The sequence below is a fragment of the Micromonas pusilla genome, assembly GCF_000151265.4.
Source record: "Micromonas pusilla CCMP1545 genomic scaffold MICPUCscaffold_4, whole genome shotgun sequence".
Taxonomy (NCBI): Eukaryota; Viridiplantae; Chlorophyta; class Mamiellophyceae; order Mamiellales; family Mamiellaceae; genus Micromonas; species Micromonas pusilla.
This window is the reverse complement of record NW_003315885.1, coordinates 580,030-605,267: the sequence shown is the minus strand read 5'-3', so window position 1 is coordinate 605,267 and position 25,238 is coordinate 580,030. Positions and strand designations below refer to the sequence as shown.

The 25,238-nt window shown below is 62.1% G+C and overlaps 10 protein-coding genes across 10 annotated transcripts; 5 read left to right on the top strand and 5 right to left on the bottom strand.

Annotated features, from left to right (window-relative positions):
- Positions 1–728: 728 nt before the first annotated feature.
- Positions 729–5,688, top strand: MICPUCDRAFT_57171 (uncharacterized protein; the record flags this gene model as incomplete). Its single annotated transcript, XM_003058024.1, has 3 exons — positions 729–922; positions 1,101–4,949; positions 5,008–5,688. 3 exons carry the CDS (start codon positions 729–731, stop codon positions 5,015–5,017), a joined length of 4,053 nt encoding a protein of 1,350 aa, XP_003058070.1. The 3' UTR covers positions 5,018–5,688.
- A 372-nt stretch (positions 5,689–6,060) lies between these two features.
- On the bottom strand, positions 6,061–7,816 carry MICPUCDRAFT_67258 (glycosyltransferase family 77 protein; the record flags this gene model as incomplete). The annotated part of the gene is made up of 1 exon (XM_003057655.1): positions 6,061–7,816. A coding segment is annotated over one exon (1,756 nt), but the record flags the coding sequence as incomplete, so codon positions are not given.
- A 123-nt stretch (positions 7,817–7,939) lies between these two features.
- MICPUCDRAFT_57169 (uncharacterized protein) lies at positions 7,940–8,755 on the top strand (the record flags this gene model as incomplete). The annotated part of the gene is made up of 1 exon (XM_003058023.1): positions 7,940–8,755. One exon carries the CDS (start codon positions 7,940–7,942, stop codon positions 8,753–8,755), a length of 816 nt encoding a protein of 271 aa, XP_003058069.1.
- A 72-nt stretch (positions 8,756–8,827) lies between these two features.
- On the bottom strand, positions 8,828–11,797 carry MICPUCDRAFT_16604 (ATP exporter family; the record flags this gene model as incomplete). Its single annotated transcript, XM_003057654.1, has 2 exons — positions 8,828–9,664; positions 9,938–11,797. 2 exons carry the CDS (start codon positions 11,795–11,797, stop codon positions 8,828–8,830), a joined length of 2,697 nt encoding a protein of 898 aa, XP_003057700.1.
- Positions 11,798–11,899: 102 nt separating this feature from the next.
- Positions 11,900–14,176, bottom strand: MICPUCDRAFT_57167 (uncharacterized protein; the record flags this gene model as incomplete). Its single annotated transcript, XM_003057653.1, has 1 exon — positions 11,900–14,176. The coding sequence occupies one exon, from the start codon at positions 14,174–14,176 to the stop codon at positions 11,900–11,902; it is 2,277 nt and encodes a 758-aa protein (XP_003057699.1).
- Positions 14,177–14,474: 298 nt separating this feature from the next.
- MICPUCDRAFT_39262 (uncharacterized protein) lies at positions 14,475–15,410 on the top strand (the record flags this gene model as incomplete). Its single annotated transcript, XM_003058022.1, has 1 exon — positions 14,475–15,410. One exon carries the CDS (start codon positions 14,475–14,477, stop codon positions 15,408–15,410), a length of 936 nt encoding a protein of 311 aa, XP_003058068.1.
- Positions 15,411–15,428: 18 nt separating this feature from the next.
- Positions 15,429–17,083, bottom strand: MICPUCDRAFT_32900 (uncharacterized protein; the record flags this gene model as incomplete). Its single annotated transcript, XM_003057652.1, has 2 exons — positions 15,429–16,712; positions 16,893–17,083. The coding sequence occupies 2 exons, from the start codon at positions 17,081–17,083 to the stop codon at positions 15,470–15,472; spliced, it is 1,434 nt and encodes a 477-aa protein (XP_003057698.1). The 3' UTR covers positions 15,429–15,469.
- Positions 17,084–17,477: 394 nt separating this feature from the next.
- Positions 17,478–17,891, top strand: MICPUCDRAFT_8330 (uncharacterized protein; the record flags this gene model as incomplete). The annotated part of the gene is made up of 1 exon (XM_003058021.1): positions 17,478–17,891. A coding segment is annotated over one exon (414 nt), but the record flags the coding sequence as incomplete, so codon positions are not given.
- A 234-nt stretch (positions 17,892–18,125) lies between these two features.
- On the top strand, positions 18,126–22,425 carry MICPUCDRAFT_57163 (uncharacterized protein; the record flags this gene model as incomplete). The annotated part of the gene is made up of 3 exons (XM_003058020.1): positions 18,126–18,391; positions 18,505–18,582; positions 18,796–22,425. The coding sequence occupies exons 1-3, from the start codon at positions 18,251–18,253 to the stop codon at positions 22,423–22,425; spliced, it is 3,849 nt and encodes a 1,282-aa protein (XP_003058066.1). The 5' UTR covers positions 18,126–18,250.
- Positions 22,426–22,695: 270 nt separating this feature from the next.
- Positions 22,696–24,374, bottom strand: CitT1 (divalent Anion:Na+ symporter family; the record flags this gene model as incomplete). The annotated part of the gene is made up of 2 exons (XM_003057651.1): positions 22,696–23,964; positions 24,096–24,374. The coding sequence occupies 2 exons, from the start codon at positions 24,372–24,374 to the stop codon at positions 22,696–22,698; spliced, it is 1,548 nt and encodes a 515-aa protein (XP_003057697.1).
- Between the last annotated feature and the right edge of the window lie 864 nt (positions 24,375–25,238).

The following is a 25,238-nucleotide window of genomic DNA, read 5'->3' as shown; positions in this document are numbered from 1 at the left end:
CGATTGCGTCGATGCGACGACGCGCGGACGCGCGTCGCATCGGATTCTAGACCACATGGTCATGGTGAAGCTAAAGCGAACGTACCATTCTTGCGACCGGTGCCTCCGAACACGTACGCCTTGGTCCCCGCGACCGCGAACGTGTGCCCGGAGCGAGCTTCAGGAGGCGTCCCTTTCGTGGGCGCTTCCTCCCATGTCACGGACTGCGAGGATGGGTAGGGTCACGTCAGCGGTGAGATCGTCGCATGGGGCCGGGATGAAGCGCGCGGTCGGGTCAATACGCTGCGGGGGGGGGCATCACGCGCGCGGGAGGGCGCAATCCGGGAGTCAACACCGCGAGCGGATTTCATTTTCTCCCGCGAGCGGTTCCCAACCGCGCGAGACGCGAGATGCGGGACGCGCGCACCATGGCGTGTGCTCAGGCGCTTCTGCCGCCTGCGACCGCTGATCCCTCACCGGGCGCGGTCCTCTCGTCGACGATTCACTGAGAACGCCGCTGAAGCCCTCGCCTAGGCCGTCAGCGCGTCAACCTATGCGCGCCACGCCGCGCCCAAAAATGGCTCTGTCGCGGGGCAAGGCGCGCCAGCGTCAAACGGCCGCTCGCGAACAGAAAGTCTCGTGAGCGCCAACGGCAACGGAAACAAACACCATCATCACCCCGGTGCTCCGCACAACGCGGTGCCCGTTGGACCGCGGCGCACGGCGGCGAGGCGCACATGGACACCCACATGGATGCGGGCGCGAACCTGCGCAGCTCGCTGGATTACGACGCCTTCGCCAGAGCCGGGGAAGGCGCGGGCGAGGCATCGTCGCGAGGAGGCTCGAAACACCACCACAGCGGATGGTTGCTAAAACGCTACCAAACCGGAGGGCCGGAGGTGACGTGGCAGAGGCGCTGGTTCTACCTCCTGGACGACAGACTGTGAGCGACGTCCTCATCTCACTCGTGTCGGCCGGTGCCTTCCCGTTCCGCGGAACTCACGACGCGCTCCCCGCGCACGAACCGTCCGATCGTTTCGTCACGTTCGATCGTTTCGTCACTTCGTCGCATTCTGATCCTGACTCGTCTTCCCAACTCGCCGCCGACCCTCGTCCCGCAGGTGCTACACGAAAACCGACGGGGATTCGCACGAGAGCGCAGTCGTGAAGTATATCCCGTTAGACCGGATACCGATACGGGCGAACTCTAAGCTCGGGATATCCGCCCTGAGCGCGAAGTCCACGCCGCCCGGCTTGCGTCTCGCAAACGGGGGGACGCCGAGCGCGCGGTGTTGCTTCAGCATACAGTGCGGCGAAGTATCGCACGTGCTCGCCGCGGAATCACCCGCGCTCGCGCAACGATGGATGGATAAAATCAACAAAGCGTGGATACACTACACGTCCAAGAGTTCGCGTCATCTCACCACGACGTCGATGGGAGAGCGCGCGGTGCACGACCAGTCTCGTCTCTTCGCCGAGATCGAGCGCTGGCGATTGGAAGCGCAAGAGACGAAGATGGAGGCGGAGAGACGAGAAAGTGAGCTGAGATTAGAGGCGCACGAAGCGACACAGCAAGCTCGGAGATTGACGTCGCTAGTCGAGGACAGGACGAAGTATACGGTGTGGGTGCAAACCGGGTCTGTGAAAGGCTCCGGGACGTCCGCGAAGCCGACGATTTGTTTGATTGGCACGCACGACCGAAGCTCGGGGGATTTGCCTCTTGAAGCGACTGGGCCCCACCGCGACGGCGCGTTCGATAGGCACGTGCTCACGGAGTTCAAAATTGAGTGCGGATACGTAGGCGACATCACGGACATCTTAATCGGACACGACTCGACCGGGTACGCCCCGTCGTGGTTTGTCGATTACGTCAAAGTTCGATGCGACCAGGATAAATCGTCATGGAGGTTTCCAATCGGTCGTTGGTTCGACGAGAGCGGCGAAGACGGCGCGACATATCGCCAAATACCCGCCGCACCCCCTGGCGCGTCGGATCGGGATATGAAAGGGTCGTGCGTGTACTTTGTCACGACGTACACATCGGAGCTTCGCGGCGCGGGGACGGATGCGAACGTGTTCCTCGTCGTTCACGGCTCGAAGGGAAGCACAGGGCAGTTGCGGCTAGCTCGTGGGAAGGACGATTTCAATCGCGGGAACAGGGACCAGTTCGTCGTCGAGGGATTGAACGTGGGCGAGATCTCGCACATCGACATCGGGCACGATAACACCGGTCACGGCCCGAGTTGGCATTTGCAGCAGGTGGAGGTCACGCCTGAGGGAAATACGTTGATACCGTTCCCGTGCAACGAGTGGCTCGAGGACGACCACTCAATGCGCACGCTCGTGCCCGATGACCCGGTGAACCCGTCATCCGCGCGCGGGATGGTCCGTCACCGCGTTGTCGTGTACACGTCGGACGTGCAAGGCGCGGGCACGGATGCGAGCGTCTTCATCACGGTCAACGGCGATCGTGGCGAGAGCGGACCTCACGAACTCTTCTTCGGAAAATCTGACTTCAAACGAGGCGCGAAGGACGTGTTCACAATCGACGTGAAAGACGTCGGAGCGGTCCGCACCGTCGTGGTGAGCCAAGACGGGCGCGGGTCGAGTCCGTCGTGGCACTTGAACTCCGTGGAGTTGCGGAACGAGAACACCGGCTTGGAGAACGTCTTCGTTTGCAAAGAGTGGGTCGAGTCGGAAATTCTCGGGCAGGGCGCTTCCGTCTGCCTCGACGTCACTCGGAACGCGCCTCAATCGAACCACATCCCCCCGCCCGACGTGCGCAACTTGCTACCATCCGCAGTCGCGTCCACAATGCCGGATGTGCTTCCGCCGACTCGCGCGTACAAAATCATCGTGAACACGTCGGACCTCCCTGAGGCGGGCACTTCAGCGGGTGTGTTCGTCGTGATGCACGGTTCTCTCATGGACTCGTTAGTGTGTCAGTTGACCGCGGCTCCGGGGAGGAACTCTGACGTCTTCAAGCGAGGGTGCAGAGACGAGTTCGAGGTCCAGATACCTGGAATCGGAGAGTTGGTCGCGTTGACCGTCGGACACGACTGCGGCGGCACCAGTCCGGATTGGCACATCGGCGCGATAGAGGTGATCGACGTCGAGACGTCGAAGCACGTCTTCTTCCACGTCAATAGATGGATATCGAAGGGCGGACAGCGCGTTTCGGACGGAATGTCATCAACGCGCGTGGAAGCTTCACTTCTCGCGCATGACCCGTCCGCCCCACTGAGCAAGTTCACGATAACCGTGACGACGGCCGACGTCAGAGGTGCTGGAACGGACACCCCGGTGTACATCGAAATCCACGGAACTCGAGGCGGGAAGCCAGAGTCATCCGGTCCATTGCTGCTGAACAACGAGGAGAGCTTCAGCCTTTTCGATCGCGCGGCTGTGGACGAGTTCGACGTCGACGCGCCAGACTTCGAAGTCATCACGCACATTAGTCTGGGGCACTCTAGCGCGGTTACAGGGCACGGGTGGCGCCCTTCTCGCGTGGAAATTCGTGGCCCTAAACTTTCGCACGCGGTGACGTTCAACATCGACAAGCACATTCCAGTCGAAGGCAAGGGTTTGGTTCTGGTGGATTTAAAACCCGTGATTCGTCAACCGAAGTCTGCGGCTCCGATCACGGCCGTGGCCTCGGGAAACCCCGCGAATGCGAAGTACAGAGTGACGGTGAAGACCGCAGACTGCCGAGGCGCGGGGACCAAAGCGGACGTTTTCATCACGTTCTTCGGACCGGAAAGAGATGAAAAATCTGGAGAAGACAGGGTGATCACCGGCCCTCACGCGCTCGTAGCCACGCGAGATGCAGAAGATGACGCCGTAACCGAGGCGAACAAGCAATTATTCCAGCGCGATGCGTCCGATGTATTCATTATCGACGTGCCGTTCGCGGGCGGTGAGGTTGAGTTGATCGAACTTTCACACAACAGTAAAGGCGGGCCGTCGGGATGGTGCGTCGATTTCGTCCACGTCGAGTGCATGACAACGGGATCGCAGTCGCACTTTGACATGGATGGAGAGTGGATTTTCCCGAGTCAACGGGGCGCAGGAGTGATGGTTAAGACGAAGGTGCCGAGAAGCTCGGAGCGAAGCCTGGAACCCTCCAAACCGTACTGCATATGCGTGCACACCGCGGATATGCGCAACGCTGGGACGGACGCGAACGTGCACATCATCTTCCACGGCAAAGAAGGGAATAGTAAACGCATACCGTTAGACAACTCTGCGGTTGTCATCTCCAAATATGTCAAACGTAACAAGCCGGAAGATTCCTGGTACGACCTATTCGAGAGGAATTGGGAAGATGTCTTCGTGATCGACGTCCCGAGCTCGATCGGCGCGATCGAGGCAATCACGATCGGGCACGACGCGGGCGAGCACAGTAAGAATCGGAGGAAGAACACGTGGTTATGCAACTTCGTGCGGGCGATGGAACTCTCAATCGAGGACGCGAATGCGATGAGAGAAGCTTTCGAACGCGGGGAAAAGCCCAGCGAACCGACGAACATGGTCAGTCCGACGCTTTATTTCAAGTGTGGAATGTGGATCGGGTGGGCGAGCAGTGACAAACTGCTTGAACGACGGCTGCCGGGAAGTGAAATAGATCCCAGAGTTCCGCGCGATGCTGACGAAGAGAGCGACGGATACTCCGACGCGGAGGGGTCGGGCGTTAAGTCTGCTTCCGATTCTGGTACGCCAGATGGCTCTCATTCCGGTACGCCTCGTGGTTCTAATACCGGCACGCCCCCTCCCTCCTCGGCGCGTGTCTTTCACCACGAGGCGAAACCGGCGGTGTTCTCTTTTAGCGGCGCCGGTCATGACTCGACCGAGGATCAAAATCTACGTGCGCATTTGAGTCCTCGAGATCTCAAGGAAGGCAGTCGCTCCGGGGATGATTCACAAGATGCGCTTGCAAAACAGAGCAAAGCCGACATCGAAAGGAACGCGGAGTTCGAAGCGGTGAGAGCAGCGATGATGAAGAAGAAATTGACACCGTCCCCTGCGAAGCCAAGAGTAAGTGGTGGCTTCGGAGGTGGTCGGAGTAGACTATCGAACTAGCTAACTTGTCGGCGTTAAACGATCAGAGCGTGACATGCACTTTTTGGCCGTCACTGCATCGCGTCGACGTCATACGAACTTCCACCGTCGCGTCATCATTCCCGGCAGATGCAACTTGCAGCATGTGTTGCGTGGAAACGAAGTCAGCAAAAAGCCGGTCCTCTCCATCCGACTCGCTCGACGGGATGACACCCCACTTCCCCTTGCCCCATGGCGTCTCGAGCACGCCGTTCTTCAAAAACGTGAGACCTTTCGCACCACCCCACGAGCCGGATTCAACTTTCGCGGCCCGATCCGTCACACGCCGCGCGAATGTAGACTTTCCGAACAAGTTCGCCTCCTCCTCTGGCTTCGGACGAGCGACGCATGGCTTCGCGAAACTCGTTCCCTCGCCCCAGTTCCACATCGAAATAGCGTCGCGCTCACCTTTGATGTACTGGTCGATGAGCGTGACCATACGCTGTGGCTTCTCGGGATGATAGTTGACGTGCACGCTGACTGGTCGCACGGAACGACCGGCGGCGCCGTCGTATAGCTGCTTGTCGTACCGCATGTACCTGAACAAATATTTCGTGTTTTCGAAACACACGTAGTTCATCACTCGCTGAGACACCCCCGCGGGAGCCGGCCCTCCGTTGCCCGCCGCCCCGCGATCCGAAGACCACATCCACACCTGTTCCTCGTTATACGCGGTCTGATCCCAAGTGTTACGCTCCGTGGACATGCGTTCGGCTAACCTAGAAACCATGCGCAGCGACTCCTTCGTCGCCGCTAAATAAAACAAACCACTGTTGCGCGCGACGATACGGCGCATCGGGACACCTCCCGCGCCCGCGTGCTCGAATCCGTACGCGGAGACGTCGTCCCACCCGTCCGTCATGCCTTCGACGTCTGAGTCACCGTAAATCGCGGGAGCGTCCACATGTACCCTTTCGGGGTCATCCTTAATGGATGGAACGACCTTTCGAGATCCCCCGAACGGGTTTCGCATCCACACGATGTCCACGTCTGAAAGCAACACCGAGACTCCAACGGAGAGGAATTCTCGAAGAACTCTAAACTTGAGCCCGGACGTCGCGTGGTTGTCCGTGGACCCTGTCAACGATGTCAGCTCGCGATGGTAGTACGGCGTCCCTCGCGCTCTACACCACGCCGCGGTATCCTTATCGAGCGCGACGACGATCGAGTTTGTGATGTTCGCAGTTGCAACCGCGTCGAGGTACAAACCGAGCATGTAAAAGATGTTCTTGTTCGAGACCGCCACCAAGACTTGTCGGTTTATCGCGACTTTTCGCACGACTTTGCAAAGATCCGCGAGCCCAGCTTCGCACCCGACGGGGAAGTCACCTGCGGGCGGCGCGATATATCGCAACGCTCGCGGCGTAGGCCCTCTTCGGTCGCGCGGCGCGATTGCCGCGCAGTTGCCGTTGTCGTCGCCGTCGCCGATCGGACCATCTCTAAGGACGACACCTCTCGCAGAGTCGAAAGTTTCCGTGGTCAATATCTTGTTCGGATCTTCCGCGCGGGAGACGTATGTATCTCCGTACCACGGCTTTCCCGGGAACCCCTTCGCCGCCTCGGCGATTGCACCACCCGCCTTCCACGAGGAGAAACATTTCGACGGAAGCACTCTGAACGTTGCACCCGAGCGTTGGCGCTCGTCGTGCGCGGGCAACAGGAGCTCATCGCTCAGGGCAACGTCCGCGTCGACGGCGTTATCATTCCCGGTCGCTAGCCACTCCGCGAGTCTGCGCGATTCATCCGTCGCGTGCATCAACACGAGCGATGAGAGCACGTGAGGCATAGCCATCGATTGCGAATATTGCGACCACCCCATCGCTGGATCGCCCATGCCGACGACCTGCCCGAGCATCGACGCGTGATGCGGCACGCCTTCGACGTCCGCCCCGCGCTCATTTGGGACGTTCACGAGCGGGTTCGCGCCCCGGAGGACGACTTCGTGGGAGACTAACAGCACGTCCGCGCCGAGCGCGAGAATAGCCGCAGCGACGGCGAACTGCGCGCGCTTCGCGTTCTCCCCGGCGAACGCGCACGGAAGGTCCGCGTTTCGCGCCGCTCTCATCTCCGCGTCGTCTTTCGCGACGACGACGACCGCGCGCGCGCCGGTCTTCTCGATCGCGTTCTTCGCGACGTGAACCGCGCCCGGACCCTTGGCGTCGTCGTCGCGGAACGCGAGGAGCACCGCGCGCTCGCCGTCGGCGGCGGCGGCGGCGGTCGGGAGCAGAACCGCGAGGGCATCGCACAGTCCGGGGATCGTCTCCTTCGCTTCGCACGTCGACGCGGTCGCGCGGGGGATCGCGTTGACCGTTCGCTCGTCCGACTCCGCGTGCGCGCCGGGGAGGCACTTCCCGTCCTTCCTCGCGTTCGTCCTCGCGCTCGATTTCGTTTGATGACGTTCCGCCCATCCCGACGGGACGTACACGCGAGCGCCTTCGCTCGCGGTTCCAGACGTCGGCGTCGACGTGCGAATCTCAAGTGCGGGCGCGAGTGGTGCCTTCGGCGGCGACGACGACGGCGAGGGCGTCGCGTCGACGAACGCGTCCACGCCGCGCGCGGTGCTCTCGCGCGTCGTCGCGTATCGATCTGCGAGATCGTTCGCGAGCGCGCGCTGCCTCTTCTGGTGGCTACTCAAGAGGCCGGTCAGGGCCCCGAACACGATGCCCGCGAGGATCACGAGCCGCACCGCCGCGCGGCTCCGCGCGGCCGCGGCCCCGCGACTGACCCCCCTGGCGGCCATCGCGCGCCGAGGACTGAGAGCGGACGACTTCACGTCCACGTTGCTGACATGATACGACGTTTCGCGATCGAACGTCGCGTCGTTGCTTTGTCGTCTCGGAGTCTTCACTTTGGCTCGCGCGCCATGGCCGCGTCCGGAGGAGATCCAGGGACGAGCGCCTCCGGGCGGAAGCGTCAGAGAAACGAGAATGCTTCGGAGGAGGAGGACAAGGAGGACGAACCCACCGCGACGGAGGAACCGCCGCCTGATGAGGAGCGGTCCACTGAAGAGGAGGACGACGACGCCCCAATCGAGATTGACGAGGACGACGACCCCGTGGAGTTGCTCGTCGCGCAAGGTGTGAGCGAAGAAGTGGCGAGAAGAGCGCTCGAGAACGCAGATGGCGACGTGGACGAGGCGGTGATGGAGGTGATTCGCTTACGCGAGCTCGAGGAGGAGGAAAGGGACATGGCTAAAGGGATGGAGGAGTCGCTGAGAGAGGCGGAGGAGGAAGCGACCAAGAGAGAGGCCGAGCTCGCGGAGAAGAAGCGTACTGCCCCCGCGGAGTATTTCGCCGGTTCGTCGTTCCTGAGTCATCTCGGCGTAGACGCGAGCGAGCGATTACTCCGTGAGGAGTCGTCGAGTCGTGACGACGTCATGCAGCTGCTCGACTTTGAGAGGCAATGCAAAAAATGGTACCGAGGGAACGGGAAGGAGGTGGACAGCAAGTTCGCCGCCATCGCCGCGGAGATCGTGGCGAACCTCCCCGATGTCGACGCCGCGAAGGAAGAGAGCGGCGAGACGGATATGCTCCACAGCTTGATCGTTGCGCATCTGATGACGTTGAGAGAGGCGGTTCTCGCCCATGTCCCCGAGAAGAGCGGTTCCGTGCCGGAGATTTTCTCGCCGACGAAGACGGCTGATGAGATAGAGGAAGTTGACCTGTGTGACAGCGATTGATCGCGACCACCGGTACAGTAGAAAGTTAGCTACATACATAGGGCTACTACGCTAAGCGTTCTAGCTAGAGATCTAATTGCGCTTTTTGCTCCTCGCCCGCGCTGTGACAGCGCATACGCCGTTGATAGGAAGAACTCGCGTGAACACGTCCGCCACACCGAGGAAGAGCAGTATGCTCACGACCTGTGTGCCCATGAGCGCGTACCTGCTGATGCTATGCCCGATGTCCGCCCAGCTACCTACCGTGGTGATTTGGTAGAAAAAGCGAATAGCCATGCAGTCCGACAACGCGATGAAGATGAGGTACATCCCGAACGAGTCCGCGCCCTGAAGCTTGAGCGACATCAAGAACGCGACCGCAACAGTAAACATCGGCACGAGCACCTTCAGAACGAGCAGTCCGCCCATGAGATACGGATTGAATCTCGTCGTGAATCTATACACGCTGCTCATTTCGAACGACGCGACGCTCGCGATATTTCCAGTCCCAAAAAACGCGGCGTTGATGAGCACAAGAAACACCGCCGCGTGTCTCACGTCCCCAAGGTGCAGGCTACGCGTCGTGGACACGGAGGCGTACGTCACGACATCGCCGACGTCGCATGTCATGGCTATCGAGTGTATCTGGTAGTACCGTTCCAGGGTCATCCAGGCCAGCGCTGCGGCACCGAGGATGGAGTAGAACATGGACTCGTACGAAACGGAAAACAACGCGTACACCGTCGCGGCGGCCAAGTACACGGAGACGAACCTCGGCGTGAATTTCCGCGGAGATAACAACGGAAGAGGGATAGCCCCTACCGCGATGAGCCACGCCGTAGCGTGGAGTCCGTCCGGTATTCGCTCCTCTGCAGTCTGTAGACGATCGACGGATATCACAACGCAACTGGAAGCCGCGAGCAACATGAGCTGCACGAGGAAAAGTTTAAATCCATCGCGGCAACTACTACCACTTGATTCATCGCCGAACACGTCCAATGGGCGCACGACGAAGTGTGCCAGCAAACTGAAGACGCCTGAACAGACTGTTCCTGATACGACCATCACGATGTCGTTCGATAAATCCACGGGGAGCATCGTGAAAGGTGCAAGCGCAGCCGCGGCTGTCGCCGCCACGACATGAGCAGCCGAGCTGCGCCGAGCAGCACGACTCTGGGCCAACCCTTCTTGGGCGATTGCTACAAACGAAAACCATACCGCAAGCGTCGTGAATGCGACGCATGCAATGCAAAATAACCCCGTGTATATCCTGCGGTCGTGGAAGCTCTGGCACAGAACTTGCGTCAAAATTATGGCGACTACGGTGACGACGACACCCCACACGTCAACTCTTTTCGCGGTTCGACGTCGTGTTCTTGATCTCGAAACCGAACGTAACGTTGTGAAACAGTGCCACGCGAAGTAAACTGGAAGGTTGAAGTACGCGTAGTACGTCACCGGCGAGCTTCGCAGTAATAGAACGCCCGATGTCGCGATTGAAACCACCGCCGCCCCCGCCGTCGCACGCGTTTTCGAGGACGCCTCACCAACCCGGGATACGCCTCCCCTCTCGACCCTTAAGTGAACACCCAGAAACGCCATCCAACTCAGAAAGCATGCGGTGATGACGCCCATGAGTAATACTTTATCGTACGAATGTAAGTACGCGTTTCCCCAGACGCACTCGAGCGACAACGCTTGCGCTCCTTCAATCGCCGTCGCGTGGTCCCCTCGCGCGTGCGCCAATTCCAACCCCGCGAGCGTCTCGTCGGCGTTAATCAGCGGCGCATACGGTCTAAATCCAGTCGGCGAGACGTATGCCATTATCGAAGTCGACGACGTGACGGAGACCTTTCGGCGGTACACGGAGAGCATCTGCGCCGCGTTGGCGACAGCGGCGCCTGAACGTATGTCCGGCCGAGCAGAGTTGAGATACGACACCGGAAGCACCCCGGAGTTGTGTTTCGGCGGGGCCATGCCGAGTAACGACGCGCCGAGCGCCGCGACGTCGGCCTGGTCCACGTCGCACCTCGTGGCATCCTTTAGCCCCCATTCCATTTCCGGCGTCGGCGCGTCCTTCCCTCTCGGTCGACAGGCGGCGTTCGTTTCCTTCGCGTCGGACGCGGCACCCACCCCGGCGCCCCACGCGATGAACGGCGTCTCCGTGCACTCCGGATCTCCGTCCCCGTGCCCACCGCGGCGATTCATCCCGTGGTCGGCGGTGAACACGTACGCGGTGCCGCCGCCGTCCTTCCCGAAGCGCGTCTCGAACGCCTCGTGCACGCGCCGCGCGACGTCGTCCACCGCTCGGACGGCGGAGAGGTATCCTTCCCCGTGCGGCTTGTGCGCGTGCCCGGCGCTGTCCACCCCTAGAAGATGCAGCAAGAACACGACGCGATCGCCCTCGAGCGCGGCTTGTTCCGAGCGAACGTTCGCCCCTGACCTCGCTTCCTCGTCGGTGACGTTCCCTCGGAGTACCTCCTGGACGCGGTCGAGGACGTACTCGTCCAGCGCGGCGTGGTCGCTCGACGCCGCGAAGTCCTCCATGGCGTCGTCGTACGCTCGAGCGCGGATGTGCGAGATCCCGGACGCGAAGAGCGGGACAACGGATGGCGCCCCGATCGCCCAGGCGGCGGATGATTGATTCAGAAGGTGGTCAAACTCCACCGCGTTCGCGTGCCAACCTTTCGTGATCGCGCTCGGGTCTTCGTAAAATCCGGCGAGGAGGGAGACGAGCCCGGGGCGAGATTCCGTCGGCGGACGCGCGTGACTGACTCCCCAACGCCCTTCCTCGCGAGCGATGCGGTGCAAGAACGGTGCTCGGGGACTTGAAACTTCAGCGTCCGCTCCAGGCTCGGTTTCGAGCTCGAAGAGGCGGTCCGCGCGCAGTCCATCGGCGACGATAACAACGAGGCGTTTAGCGGACGGCGCAAAGTCCGCGGACATCGGCTCCATGCCGTGCACAAGAGGAGTCGCGAAGTGGACGTCGATCATGGCGTACATCAGGAGCGCGTGAAGAGCGACGCCGAAGGCGACTAGCCGGAAGCGGGCTGAGGTATACATCGCGCCTTCGGTGCCGCCGCCGCGCGGCACCAAAGTGGTTCAGAAGAAATCGTTTTACAACACGACTGTCAAGTCTTGTGACGAAAAAAACAGCTAGTGTCATCACCGTGCCGATGGCTTGACGATTTCGTCGGCATCGTCGTCATCTGCCTTCGATTTCGGCGGAACGCCGTCGATGTCGTCCTCGTCGTCGTCGCCGATATCGTCGTCGTCGTCGTCCAGATCACCGGGCATGGGCTTGACGTCGTCCACGGTGATTCCAGAGAGCCCCCCTCTCACATCCTCGGCTTCCGGTCCGTCCACCACCACAATTTCCTCATCATCGTCTCCCTCTTCCACAGCATCAGGATCCACTGGTTTCGCATTAACCGTATCCGATGTCATAAAAAGTGCCGCCTCTTCTTCCTCCTCCTCGGCCGCGATCATTGACTCGGTTTTCTCCCCGGCGTCGCGCATGTCGAACGGCGTGTCCACCGCCGCCGCGGCACCGCCGTCCACCGCCATGGGTGCAGTATCGTCGTCTTCGTCGTCCGGAACTCTCAGAGCCGCGGATTTGTCCACCTGTCGTTGCGAATCTTCTAAAAGTTTCTGCATCCGCTCTCTCTGTTTCTTCCCCTTCTTCTGCGTCTTCGTCTTTACCGACGCAACGGCGAACACGTGTTCGTTCGATTCTTTTCGGTTCTTCATGAGCTCCTGAATCGCCTCCATTTGCGTCTTGGAACCTAGCGCTTGGACGTACAGATCGATGGAACGACCTGCGTCTAAGAAGGCGTACGGCACGGTCTCGCCGCTGTAGATGTTGATGGGCGCGCCGTAAGGGTGTGGGTCGTCTTCGATGAGGTGTCCAACGTTCGGTTCTAGAATTTGCAGCTCGATGGGGAACCGGTACCGCCAAAATTTTTGATGTACCGCACTTACCTTTACCTTGACTTCAGCCCCGATCGGTAACGCGTCCCTGACCTCCAGCCAATCAGACTCCGATATTTTGATGAGCCCGTCCGTTTCGCACCCGCAGTCTACTAACGCTCCGTGATAAAGCTCGAGCGCGACGACCGTCCCCTGGAGCTCCGTGCCGACGGCAAGTTTCGAAAGCGTCGTCCTCGTCTTGTCGCCGAGATACGATTTCGCTTCCCTCATGAGACCCGAGGACGGCACCTCCACCGCTTCTTCTAAGGATTCACGATTGAACGGTCGATCGTACTTCCACATGTCTCGCAGCGCCACGTCGTTGTTAACCCCGACAAAGTTTAAAGACTTCCCATCAACCGCGGAGACGAGCTCGTCATTCGGGAGGACGTTCCATCCCCCGTCCTCGATCCATTCCGTGGATTTCTCTCTCTCGTCCGGTGGACCGACTTTCTTCGCCGTAGACCACGTACCAGACTTGGAGAACGTGTACGGGTTCACGAGGTACGGTTTTTCTTCGGAGCCGTCTTGAGGGATGCGCTCGATCGCTTCATCGTCCAGCGCCTCCTCGGTGTCCTTCTCTAGCTGCTTCGCCGCCGCCTCTGCGGCCATGACGCCCGGGAGGTCGTTCATCGCGATGTACAGCGGATCTCGATCCATCGCGCGTTGGAGCTCGTCATCGGTGAGCTTTCCGTCCTCATTCCAATCGGCGTACGTGTTCACCGGGTCGTCGTCCCTGCCGATGAACGCCCCGGGGTCCTTCTCTCCGAGCTTCACCGTGAGCTCCTCGAGCTTATCGAGCTTCGCCTGGCATTCGATGTCGTACGTCGCCTTGTCCGCGAGAGAGAGGTTATGGTAGTTGTCGAGCGCGTCGTTGAACCATCGCTCGACCGCAGACGTGGAGAGGCCGGAGCGTCGCGCGACGTCCCTGACTTCGGAATCGTTCGGCGGGTAGGTTTTGAGCTGCGAAAGGCGAAGCCACCAGATGCTCTGGCAGACGAACAGCGGCCGTCCGGTGAGACCGAACTCGACGAGATCGTTCTTCCCGGGATTCGCCGCGACGACGCCGGTGTCGGTGCCGGTGTCCCCCGCGCGACGCTTGGACTCCGCCGCGGATGCGAGCCTGTCGATGTCACCGAAGCTCATTTCCTCGTCGTCGTCCGCGTCGTCGACGTCGTCGTCGTCGATTCCATCCTCGCTGAGCGCGCTCGCGACGTGGCGATCGCGCGGCCGATGCCCGTACGATGTGTGACGCGGCGCGGACGCGTCCGTCGCTCGCGCGCTCGTCGTCCATCCCGAGACGCGCTCGAACGCTCCGCCGCCTGCATTCCGAGGATTCGACACCAAAGCCCTCGCGCCTCCAGCAACCCTACTTTTGGGAATGCCGCGCGCCGTGGAGTTCTTCCCCGCGAGCGAGCCAGATGGACGCGCCGCCGCCGCCGCCGCCGCGGTGGGACTCGCGCTTGCGAACATTCTGCGAGTCGCGTCGCGTCGCGTGTCTCCCTACCGCCGCGTGGTTCGTCTGTGTGCAGCCGCCAAAATGCTGCTCGATTTTATTCGCAAAAAGCCAGCAAAAAGCGCAGTCTCTCTCATGCCCGAACCAATTCACCGAGGGGTCGTGTGAAGCCTGCGATCAAAAACTCCTGACGCTTTGGGGAGTCAACCCGGCGACGCCTCGACTCCTCGGCGGTCGAAAAAGCGCGTGAGGCGGAGATATTTAACGCGCCGCTCAACACATCGCCGGCGCGCAGGCAACACTACTCCCCACGTGATGGCCGCCCCCGCCCTCGCGTTCGCGAGCGCGCGTGGGGTATCCAGTATCACGCCGTCGCGCCGTCGCGCCGTCGTCGCGTCGCGTCGCGCCTCCGCGCCGTCGAAGCGACGACTTCTCGTCGTGCGAAACGCCGATGGAGAGTCTTCGAAGGCAGCGAAGAAGAAAGGCAAGTCCGGGGTGTTGTTCGGACGCGAGACGACGCCTCCGCTCCCCCCTTCCCTGGACGACGACGATGACGATTTCGACTCCCCAGCATGCGCGATCGCGTTCGCGTCTTGCGACAACGAATCGCACCCTACGGCGACGATCCTCACCGTGACCGTCTCCGCGGTTCCCGGGGTGATGCGGATCTTGAGTTGGCTCCTGAACGGATTAGATCTGGACGTGAACGAAGCGGAGTGGGTCATAAACGAGGAGGAGGGAAGCACGGACGAGAGCCCACCCATGGAGACTGTGGATCTCACGATGCAGGTGACGGAGGGGAGAGGAAAGTACGCGTCCAAGGTGAAGGACACGCGCGGACTCGAGGATCGACTGTCCGAGTACCTTCGGTTTTGCACGCAGGCGGAGAGGAAGTACCACCCGGTCATCGAGCACGGCGGGATTAAGATCGACAACGAGGCCGACCCGGAAACGACGCTATTGACGGTGTCTTCCAGCGAGTCCGGGGCTCGGAGCATGTTGTACGTCTCGTCCACGATAACCGGTCTGGGGTTGAAGATGAACCGCGCGAAACTCCTTCCGGCGAGCGGAAGCGACGGTTCCGTTTGGAACTACAACCTCACGGTGTTCGAGACGAACGGCAAGCTCACTAACGCGCAGATGCAAGGGTTGTTGTACACGCTGTGCTTGGTGTTCAACACGAGCAGCAAGTCCGCGACCGGATCAGGCGGGGCGGGGGACTATCTAGTCGAGAAGATGGTCGGCATTTGAGGCGCGGAAGGTCTCGCGAGAAAAAGTCGTCCATAAATACCAATTCAATTCACTTCATTTCAATTCGACAGCGCGTTGATCGCCGCCCCGAGCGGCCACGCCGCCTCCGTGAGCTGCCCGTTGTACTCCACCTGTTTCACGAGCGTGACGACGTCCTCGTCGTGGATCTTGTATCCCACGGTGAGTAACGAGTGCGCATACGACAAGTCGTGGCAGTAGTACGGCGCATCCTTCGCGTCCACGTCTCTGTACTCAACGGCGATCTGGTCCACGGTCATCTCGCACGCCTTCTCCGCGACTTTCAAGATTTCCCCCGGCGTCGTCGTTCCACTCGGTTCGCCCGGATCGACGAGACCAGCCTGAGTGACTCTGTCGAACAAGTACGAGGACAGATAAAATTTACCCGTCCCCGGCCCGCGAGACCCGTCCCACGCCCCGTTGAAACTGCAATCGGTCTGCCGCACGACCTTTCCGCACTTCGTGTCCGGCGCGAGGACACCGTTCACGACGCGTTTGCACTCCGTCGCGTTCGCCGGGGTAGAGCCTCCCGTCACGTTGTGCGTTTTGCCGCCATACTCGTACGTGCCGCTGTGCCCGGTGGGGACGCAAGGGCTCGGCGCGCCGTTGGCGCTCCCCAGCACCGCCGCCCTCGCGGCCATGATGCCAAACCCCAAGTGCGAGTACACGTACACGTGGTACTTTTTCGACCCGCTCGTCATCGCCTTGAAGTACCCCTCTGGCGCGGCCTTGACGTGTTTCTCTTCCGCGGCGTACGCGAGCTGGACACTGCCGCCGCCAAGATCCACCGTCGCGACCGTGTCCGAGAGGTCGCCGTCGAGGTTACCTAGAAGATAGTTCATCGTCAGCCACTGGAACGCGCCTTCCTCCGCGCCGTCCATTATGGACACGGAGTCGTCGTTGAACGAGAACGGGTAGCCTTTGAGTTTCGCTCTGACCGCGTCGAGCAAACCGTCCGCCTCTTTCCCTGGCAGGAGCCTCAACCCTGCGGTCGCGCGAACTTCCACGGTCGTCGTCGCCCTCCTCGCTTCGGGCACCGTCTTCATCGCGATCTCTAACAGCGGGTCGATGCTGTCCGCGCCCTCTGACGGAAACTTCGCGAACGAGCTCAACCCCGGTTTGAGTTGCTCGAACGTGTCGTCCACGAGCGCGAGCGAGCCGTCTTCGGTTTCGTCGAAGCGATAGACGTGCACCCTGCTGCCGGTGCTGCCCGCGTCGAAGACGATCGCGTACTTGCGCGCGTCGTCGTCGGCGGCGGCGTTGTTCGCGGTCGGAGACGAAGCGCTGACCACCTTGGAAGGAGGCTCGACGACGGTGGAAGGGGGAGACGGGAGAACGTTTCCTCCGATCGGCCTCGCCACGCCGAGATCTCCCTCGCGCGGGTCGACGTCCACCGCGTCCCGCGATTCTACGTGGACGTCGCGCGCGGCAGGGTACGTTCGAGGCGAGTCCGCGGAGCCGTACGCCTGAGAGAGTCTCGCGTCGCGGTCCATCGCGTTGCTCGAAAAGTCCAGGCTGTCGTCCGCCGCTCGTGGCATCAGGAGCAAAACGGCGAGGAAGAGGAAGATCGGCACGGACACCACCGCGACGACGCCGCGGAACTTCCACAGCAGCTCCGCGGGGGAATCCCGCGCGCCTGAGTAACGGCGCCTCATAATGGTCGCGTCGTGTCTCGGCGACCGTGCCCCCGCGGTCGTAGGGCGAAGGCGCAGAAGCATGTGGCCGTGTGGCACTTGCGATCGTCTCTCATCAGTGGCGTATTTATTTTTGTCCACACAGCAGCAGCAGCGCCACAAGTGCACGCGCCGGCGCACGCCTCGCCGCAGGGCGTGCGAGGTCGAGCATGAGCCTGCCCACTGGCCGCCAGCTTTTCTCGCACGTCTGGAGCGAGTTCAAGAGGTTCGCTCCGATGGTGCGCGAGCTCGACCCGAGACGCGTCTTGGCTCGCTCGCGGAGCGCCCCCGTTCGCGCACGGACGCCCCCGGATCTCTCGCTCACCTCGCTCGCCCCCTTCCTCGTCTTCCGACGACACAGGCAGTCCGCGCGTGCTGCCTCGTCAGCGTCGTGCACAACTACGGAGTAGAGGTGACGATGTGTCTCGGACCCAGCATGCTGCCGACGTTCAACAGGTCCGGCGACGTCGTGCTCATGGAGCACGTGTCTGTCATGAGGAACGCCATCGAAACCGGCGACGTCGTGATCGCGAAGTCGCCGAGCAATCCGAGGCACACCGTGTGCAAGAGGGTGCTCGGTCGCGGGGGCGACGTGATTCACGTCCCGAAGGCAGGGCATTTCGGCGGGACGATGCGCGTCGAGGTTCCCACAGGGCACCTGTGGCTGCAGGGCGACAACAAAGACAACTCCACGGACAGTCGCGACTACGGCCCGGTGCCGTACGCGCTCTTGAGAGGGAAGGTGTTCGTGAAGGTGTGGCCCCCGAGCGAGATCGGGTGGGTGAAGAACGAAAAGTGGCGGAGCGTGGGAGGGTCGTGACGTCGCGGAACGAGCGTAGACTAGTGAGTAGCGTAGAGAAAGGCGAATAGGACCACCGCCGCGTCGAAGTGTGTGCACTGTCTCACAGCCAGTTTATGTGCCTGGCCGCGCCAGTTAGCCAGTGCTTCTCCGCTGAGAAGTTTTCCCGCCGAGCGCTTTACCCGCTCTCTGGACGCCTCGCACGCGCACAAACACGCGCACGAGACGCGCGCGTGTTGAGCTCACCGGGCAGAGACACGCGATCAGGTGATTCGGCCCGGCGTGTGCTCCTGGAAGGTCCGCGGGCTCGCGGTCCGCCTCCCCGCGGAGTGACAGTGAGCGGTGAAACGATGGCGGCGAACGAGAACACCACGCCTCGGGCGCGCCCCGTGAACAGCATCTCACCGCTCGTGGGTCGCAGTCCCGGGGAGAGAGTGCTCGAACGATTTAGCGCCCTTCGTCGGAGCATCGGTGGCGCGGTCGCGCAGACGGTACGCGCCTCGCCCTTCCCGATCGGCGGTCTTCGATCGCGTCCTTCTCCCCGCGCGACGTCTGAACTTTTAAAACCAACCTCCCGCTGACGCGCCGTCTCCCTTCTTCACAGGTCCGTGGACTGCTCGCATCGCCCACCGAACCCGGTGGAAACGCCGCAGCATCTCCGATGCCACCGCCGCCCGCTCAGGTGGGTGATATCCCCGCGGATCCGCCCCCATCGCGCGTTTTTTTCCACACGGGAACCCTAGACGATCGTGCCAAGATCTACGTCTTCGATAGGATCTCGTTGTCTCGTCCTCGAAGAACGACCGCCACTGCGGCTACGCGCAGGACACGACATCGCGTCGACGCACGCGAGCTTGCATCTGACTCACGACCAACCGATTATCATCACACGCAGGCTGCGCGAGCTGCCCAGAGCGAGCGCGTCGGACCGAGGCAAAGCCGCCTCGTCGACATCCTGCGCGAGAGCACTGGAAGAGAGAATCTGTCTCAAGAGGAGGCAGAGCGCGAGCTTAGGAGCTTACTGAAACGCGGTCGCGGCGATAACGAGACCGCGGCGATGACGACTCCAGCGGCGGAAGGACCGCCGATAGCTCGAGCCGCGCCAGTTCCGGTCGCTTCCCGAGCCCCCACCGCGGGGTTAACTCGGACGACGCCCGGCGACGGCCAGCACTACGCGAGGGACGATGAAATCAACGTCGAGGACGAAGCGCCATACGGCGACGCGATGCGGAGTACGAGCGAGCGCAGACGGGCGATTGGTATGGCGCTGCCGAACGCGCGCGGCGTCTCGAGGCCTGCCGCGGTCGGTTGGGGAGGTATCGGCGGAGGAGCCCCTCCGCCGCAACAGAGCGCTCCGCCTGCGAACGTGTATCGCAGCTTGTACGGCGCGCCGCAGCACGGTATCACGCCACAGCGCGTGCCACCGCAGTCGTTGTTGGGCACGTCTGCTCCCGGGAGTGGATTACGTGGACCTATTGGGTACGGCGCGAACAGAGGAGCGGGATACGGCACGCGAGTGCGATCACCCCCGACCGCGAGCGGAGCAGGAATGGATTTTGACTATCAAGGCCCTGGTCTTGGGATGCTTTCCGCGGGATCAAAGCGCGGCCGGGACGCCGCGGAGTTTGAAGCGCACGAGCGGGACATCGGCCGCGCGACTGTGCCTAGACTGACGCCTCCGCCGGAGCGAGGCAACATGCCGCCGCCGCCGCCAGTGCACGCTATGGCGGCGCCTAGCAACACCCCGGTTCCTCTGTCCGCGAGGGCGACACCCGGGGCGACCTCTGCGGTGACTACAGATACTGCACGACGTATTCTCCAAACTCTCGACCGACTCGCGGGTCAGAAGGGAGATGCGAGTGGCGTCGCTGCGTCACCACTGCCTAAGCCGCTGAATTTGTCCTCGAGCCTTAACCGAGCTGCGGCCCCGACTTCTTCTCTTCACGGCTTCAGGGGTATTCAGCGAGCGACGCCCTCGAAGGCTTTCGCAGATGCTGAGAAACGTTTACCATCGACGATAGCATCACACTCTAAGCCGGCGTTGGGGGCGATTATCGCCAGCGCTGGCCCCACAGCGGCTACGCCTCTCCAGTTTACGCCCAACGTGCTTTCAAAGGAGAAGACCACTGTCGCCGTGGCTCCCCCGGTTCAACCGATTGAGATCAAATCACAAGTGCATTCGATTATGGCGAGCGCGGTGAGTACGATTGACGATGGACCTGGGGCTGAGCCTGAGCTTCCTCCCCCTTCGATCCCTACGAAGTCTGCCGCACCGAGCACGACGCCGCTTTTCGACGGCGGAGCTCCGACGTTTTCGTTCAGAGATCCTCCCCCACAAAGCAAAGGTGAGGCGATTAACGTGGACGCATCGGCCGCGATCGCGGGAGAACTTCCGAAATATACGTTCGGGGGTGACGACTCAGATGAAATGGAGCTGCCCACGTTCATATTCGGAGACGAGGACGACGGCGACTTCGAGGTTTCGAAGTTTGGATCGGACGACTTGAACCAGGTGGCTGATATCACGTACACGTTCGGTGAGGGTGCGCCAGCTCCTGACACGGCTATGAAGGCGGCAAAGCCAGCGACTTTGTTTACATCTGAGTCCCCCAAGCCGAAGGCCCCCGTCGAGACGAAGCCAGTGGAAGCCAGTGGAAGCGCCGTCGATGATAAGCCAGTGGAGGCGCCCAAGAAAACCGGCTCCCTCTGGGGCGCGGATTTCATGAAGAAGAACCTCGAGCATCAGAAGAAAGTTCAAGCTGCAATCGATGAGGAGGAAAACAAAGCGAAAAATCCTGCGGCGGCGACGACGGCGGCCCCAGCTGCTCCTTCGCCATTCGTCACGGCGTCGAGCACAGGTGATGCGCCTGCTCCGGCATTTTCGTTCGGTGTCGGCGGTGCGTCTACCGCAGCGACTACGACTACTGCATCTGCGCCTTCGACTGGCGGGTTCACCTTTGGAGCCCCTCCTCCTGCAGCGGTGGATGCATCCGAATCAAAGCCCGCGGCCGCCGCGGCTGCCTTTACTTTCGGCGCATCGTCCACCCCGGCGGTGGCTATCGAGAAGTCAGCTGATGTGCCGCCGCCCTCTTTTGGTTTCGGTGCCCCCGCAGCGGTTCCGCCCGCGGTTGAAGAGTCTAAACCAGCGTCTGCTCCCGCCCCGCCGGCGTTCACGTTCGGGGCGAGTTCGACGCCGGCGACTGAAGCGCCGAAGCCGGCCGCCGTAGTCGAACCTCCTTCGCTGTTTACCGCGACGCCGGCGCCTTCTACGTCGCCTCCCTTGAGCGCGAAAGCTCCTCCGTTCACATTCGGAGCAGGGTCGACCCCGGCACCTTCGAGCGTCGCCGCCGAGCCCGTCGCGGCTGAGAAACCGAAGTCTGAGACTTTGCCCAGCGGAGGGTTCACGTTCGGTGGTGCAAGCACTGGCGCCGCTCCAGCTCCGGGAGCGAGCGGCTTCGGTATGCCCGCGACATCAGCTGCGACGGCACCTGAACCGTTCAAGTTTGGAGGATCAACGGGAGCGAGCGCCCCTTCAAGTGGCGCCGCTTTTGGTGCCCCTTCCAGCGGTGCCACATTTGGTGCTCCTTCCAGTGGCGCCGCCTTTAGTGCTCCTTCTAGTGGAGCTGCGTTTGCGTTTGGTGCTCCTTCTAGTGGCGCTACGTTCGGTGCTCCTCCTGCGGTAGTGTCCGAGCCCGCGCCGGTGAGCTCGACTCCGTTCAAGTTTGGTGCCGAGCCAAGTGCCGCGCCTTCAGCGTCGGCGCCCGCGCCCACTCCGGTTTTCGGAGCCGTGTCCACCACTCCTGCGTTCGGAGGCGCGCCGAGTACTGCAGCTGCTCCTACGTTCGCGGGTTTTGGAACATCCGCGGCGCCGGCGCCGTCAGGAGCGGGAGATGCGGCGTTCACCTTCGGTTCCTCGGGGAACGCGGCGTCGACTCCTGCGCCCGCCGCCCCTGCTCTGACACCGTTCGGATCGGCGGCTTCTATGCCTGTCGCAGGAGGCTTTGGCGCGGCCGCTGTTCCTTCTAGCAATCCGTTTGGCAGCTCTGGTAATCTTTCCGCGGCTGCGCCGAGCGGGAGCGCGCCCGCGGCTTCGAACCCTTTCACTTTCGGAGCTCCCAGTGGAGGAGGCGGTGGTGGGTTCGGCGGTGGTTCTGGGTTTGGCGGGGGCACGGGAGCCCCACCCCCCGTCAACGCGCCCAGCATGTTCGGTGGTGCTGGTGCCTCTCCTGCTCCGGGAGGAGGAGGCGGGTTTGGATCGAGTTCTTTCGGAAGCGGTGGTACTGTTCCGCCTCCCGCATTTGGAAGCGGCGGCGGCGCGCTCACGGGCGGTGGGAGCGTGCCACCTCCTGCCTTTGGAGGAGCTGGCGCAACCGGTGGTTTTGGAGGCGGCGCTGGACCGCCGGGGATGCCGATGGGAGGCGGAGGAATGAGCATGGGCGCAGGAGACGCTCCGTCAGGAGGTAGGAAAACGGTGAAGAAAGCGAGACGTCCGCCGCGGCGCGGCGGCGGCGGCGGCGGTAACTGAGTACTGTTGCGCACGAGAAGAGAGGACGCGACTTGTGAAACAAACGAAGTAAATAGAACCACCGACTCGCTGCTATCACGTCTGACGACCCATCGAATTCATCAGCTCGAGCTTGCGCGCGACGGATCGTACATTAGTGCGAAATTCAACCAAACAAAGTGAGGTACCGCAGTCCCTCGTCACTCGCGAGTGAACGCTCCTCGCGACGCCGGCGCTCGCCATGGACACGACCCGGCGCACGCGCGCTCAGTCACGCCGACCGTCCACTATTTAGTAAAGGCCGATGACCTTCCACCAAACGGAACCGATGCCGAGGAACGTGGTGATGTAGAACACAGAGAGGCCGAAACCAATCTTCCACCACGTCGCGAGGGGCACGTAACCCGCGCCGAAGAAAGGAGGCGCGGAACCGATGCCGTAGTGCGTCGTGCAGCCCATAATATTCGAAAAAATACCAAGCACGAGCGCAGAGACGAGCGGCGGCGCACCGCACGCGACGAGCACGGAGAGGAACGCGGTGTACATGGCGCCGATGTGCGCAGCGCCGGACGCGAACGCGTAGTGCGAGTAGAAGTACAGGAGCACGACGACGAGGAACGCGGGCTGCCACGCGAGGCCAGCAGCGGAGACGCCCTTGACGACAGTTTGCGAGAACCACGGGATGAGACCGTACTTGTTCAGGTAGGACGCCATCGCGATGAGCGCAGCGAACCAGGTGAGGGTATCCCAGGCGGGACCCTCTGCGAGGCACTCCTTCCAGGTGATCACGCCCGCGATGAGGAGCGTGGAGAGGCCGACGAGCGCGGCGGCGACGGAACCGACTCCGATCGAAGCGCCGAAGATCCAGAGCCCGACGGTGACGACGAGCGCGGCGGCCATGATCTTCTCGTCAGAGCTCATCGGGCCGAGCTTGGCGAGCTCCTCCTTAGCCTTGACGGGCGCCTCCGGAGAATCCTTCACGTCGGGAGGGTAGAGCACGTAGAGGATGAGGGGCACGGCGATGAGGCAGACGAGGCCGGGGATGGACGCGGCGAGCGCCCACTGTCCCCACGTGATCGTCTGGCCGATCGTCGCGGCGGCGAGGTTCACGGAGAGCGGGTTCGCAGCCATCGCGGTGATGAACATACCCGAGGTGACCGTCGAGGTTTGGAACACGGTCGTCATGACGTACGCGCCCATCTTCTTCTCCGTGCCCTTCTCCGGGTCGGAGCCGCACGCGACACAGAGCGCCTTCGTCAGGGGAAGGAAGATACCACCCGCGCGCGCGGCGAGAGAGGGAATCGCGGGAGCGAGGATCGCCTCGGAGAACACCAGCGAGTACGTGAGTCCGAGAGTAGACTTTCCGAAGATGGACACGATGATGTACGCGATCCTGTTCCCGAGGCCTGTTTTGATGAACCCTCTGGCGAGGAAAAACGCAATCGCGATGAGCCACGGGATCTCGGACGAGAACGCGGAGAAAGCCGCGGCGAAGGGAAGAAGGCCCGTGACCATGCTCACGGCGAGGCCAACCATAGCGGTAGCGCCGAGTGGAAGAGGCTGCGACGGAAGGGATAGAGGAGAGACGCGTCAGTACGATCCCCGGTTCGTTGTTGGTTTCTGAAAGAATTCGTGAATTTGTGAGGGGTCCCTCGTGTGAACTCGATCGATCGATCGCGGGGAGGACGCACGTTCGTGATGATGCCAACGATGGTGCCGACGAAGACGGCGAAGAGGTGCCAGGCCTTAACGGTGACCCCGACAGGCGCGGGGATGCACCAGATGATGAGACCGGCAAGCACGGAGTACCCGAGGGGTTTGAGCTTCGCGCCCTTCCACTCCGCCTTCGGCGCGACCGCAGCGTCCCCTGCTTGCACGATCGGCGCCGGAGTCGCGCTCGCGGTGACGACGCGCTTCGCGGAAGCGCGGTGGGAGACCGCGGACGCGATATTGCGTTGGCGAAGCTCCATGGACGCATCGACGTCGCCCTGGAAGAACTGCGCGGAGCGCACGCCGGCGTTCGTCTTCGTCGCGCGACGCGCGTTGTTGGTAATCCCGCGAGCGGAAGCCCTCGCCGGATTAGCGGCGCGAACGTTGGACGCGACCGGCGCAGCGGTCGCGTTCGCCATCATCATGGCGGACATTTAAACGTCGATACCTTCGATCAGACGGACGGACGGAGGCACACTCCGCGCGTCTCGAACTGGCGCGACGACGCGCGCGATTGCGCGTTCCCGCGGATTACTCTACTGTCACAGAGTTGAAGGGGCACACCAGCCGATCGCGAAGCCGGTTAACGCACCAGAGGGTATCCGCATAAATCGGATTTGGGTTAATTCTCATCAGTTATGCGGACTCGCGACTTCCGAGCTTTCGACCCGCGTGTGCCGTGGCGTGGGCTCGTTTGTTATCCCTCTGGCCGCGTCCGCGCGCACAATCCCCCCCCGCGCGCGTCGTTCCCGTCAGGACGGTCAGCGCTCTCCACACGCCCTCGGGAATCGCCACGACACGCGATCGCGACGCGCTAGAACGGAGAGCATACTCGATACCGAACGCGACTTCCGAGCATGACCTCGATCGCCACGTCGGCGACGACAGCGAACTTAACCTCGCGTCGTCATCACCAGCACGCGCGACGGTCGCCGGCTCGTCAGCCCGCGCGAGCGACAAGGCACGTCGTCAGGGCGGCAAGTGATCATCACGGAGACGAATCCATCGCGCCTGCCACGCGTCGCGCGTTCTTGAACGCCGCCGCGGCCGCGGCGATCGGCGCAGCCTTACCCACCGACCCCGCCCGCGCGGATGACGGGACCACGTTCAAGAACCCGTCCCCG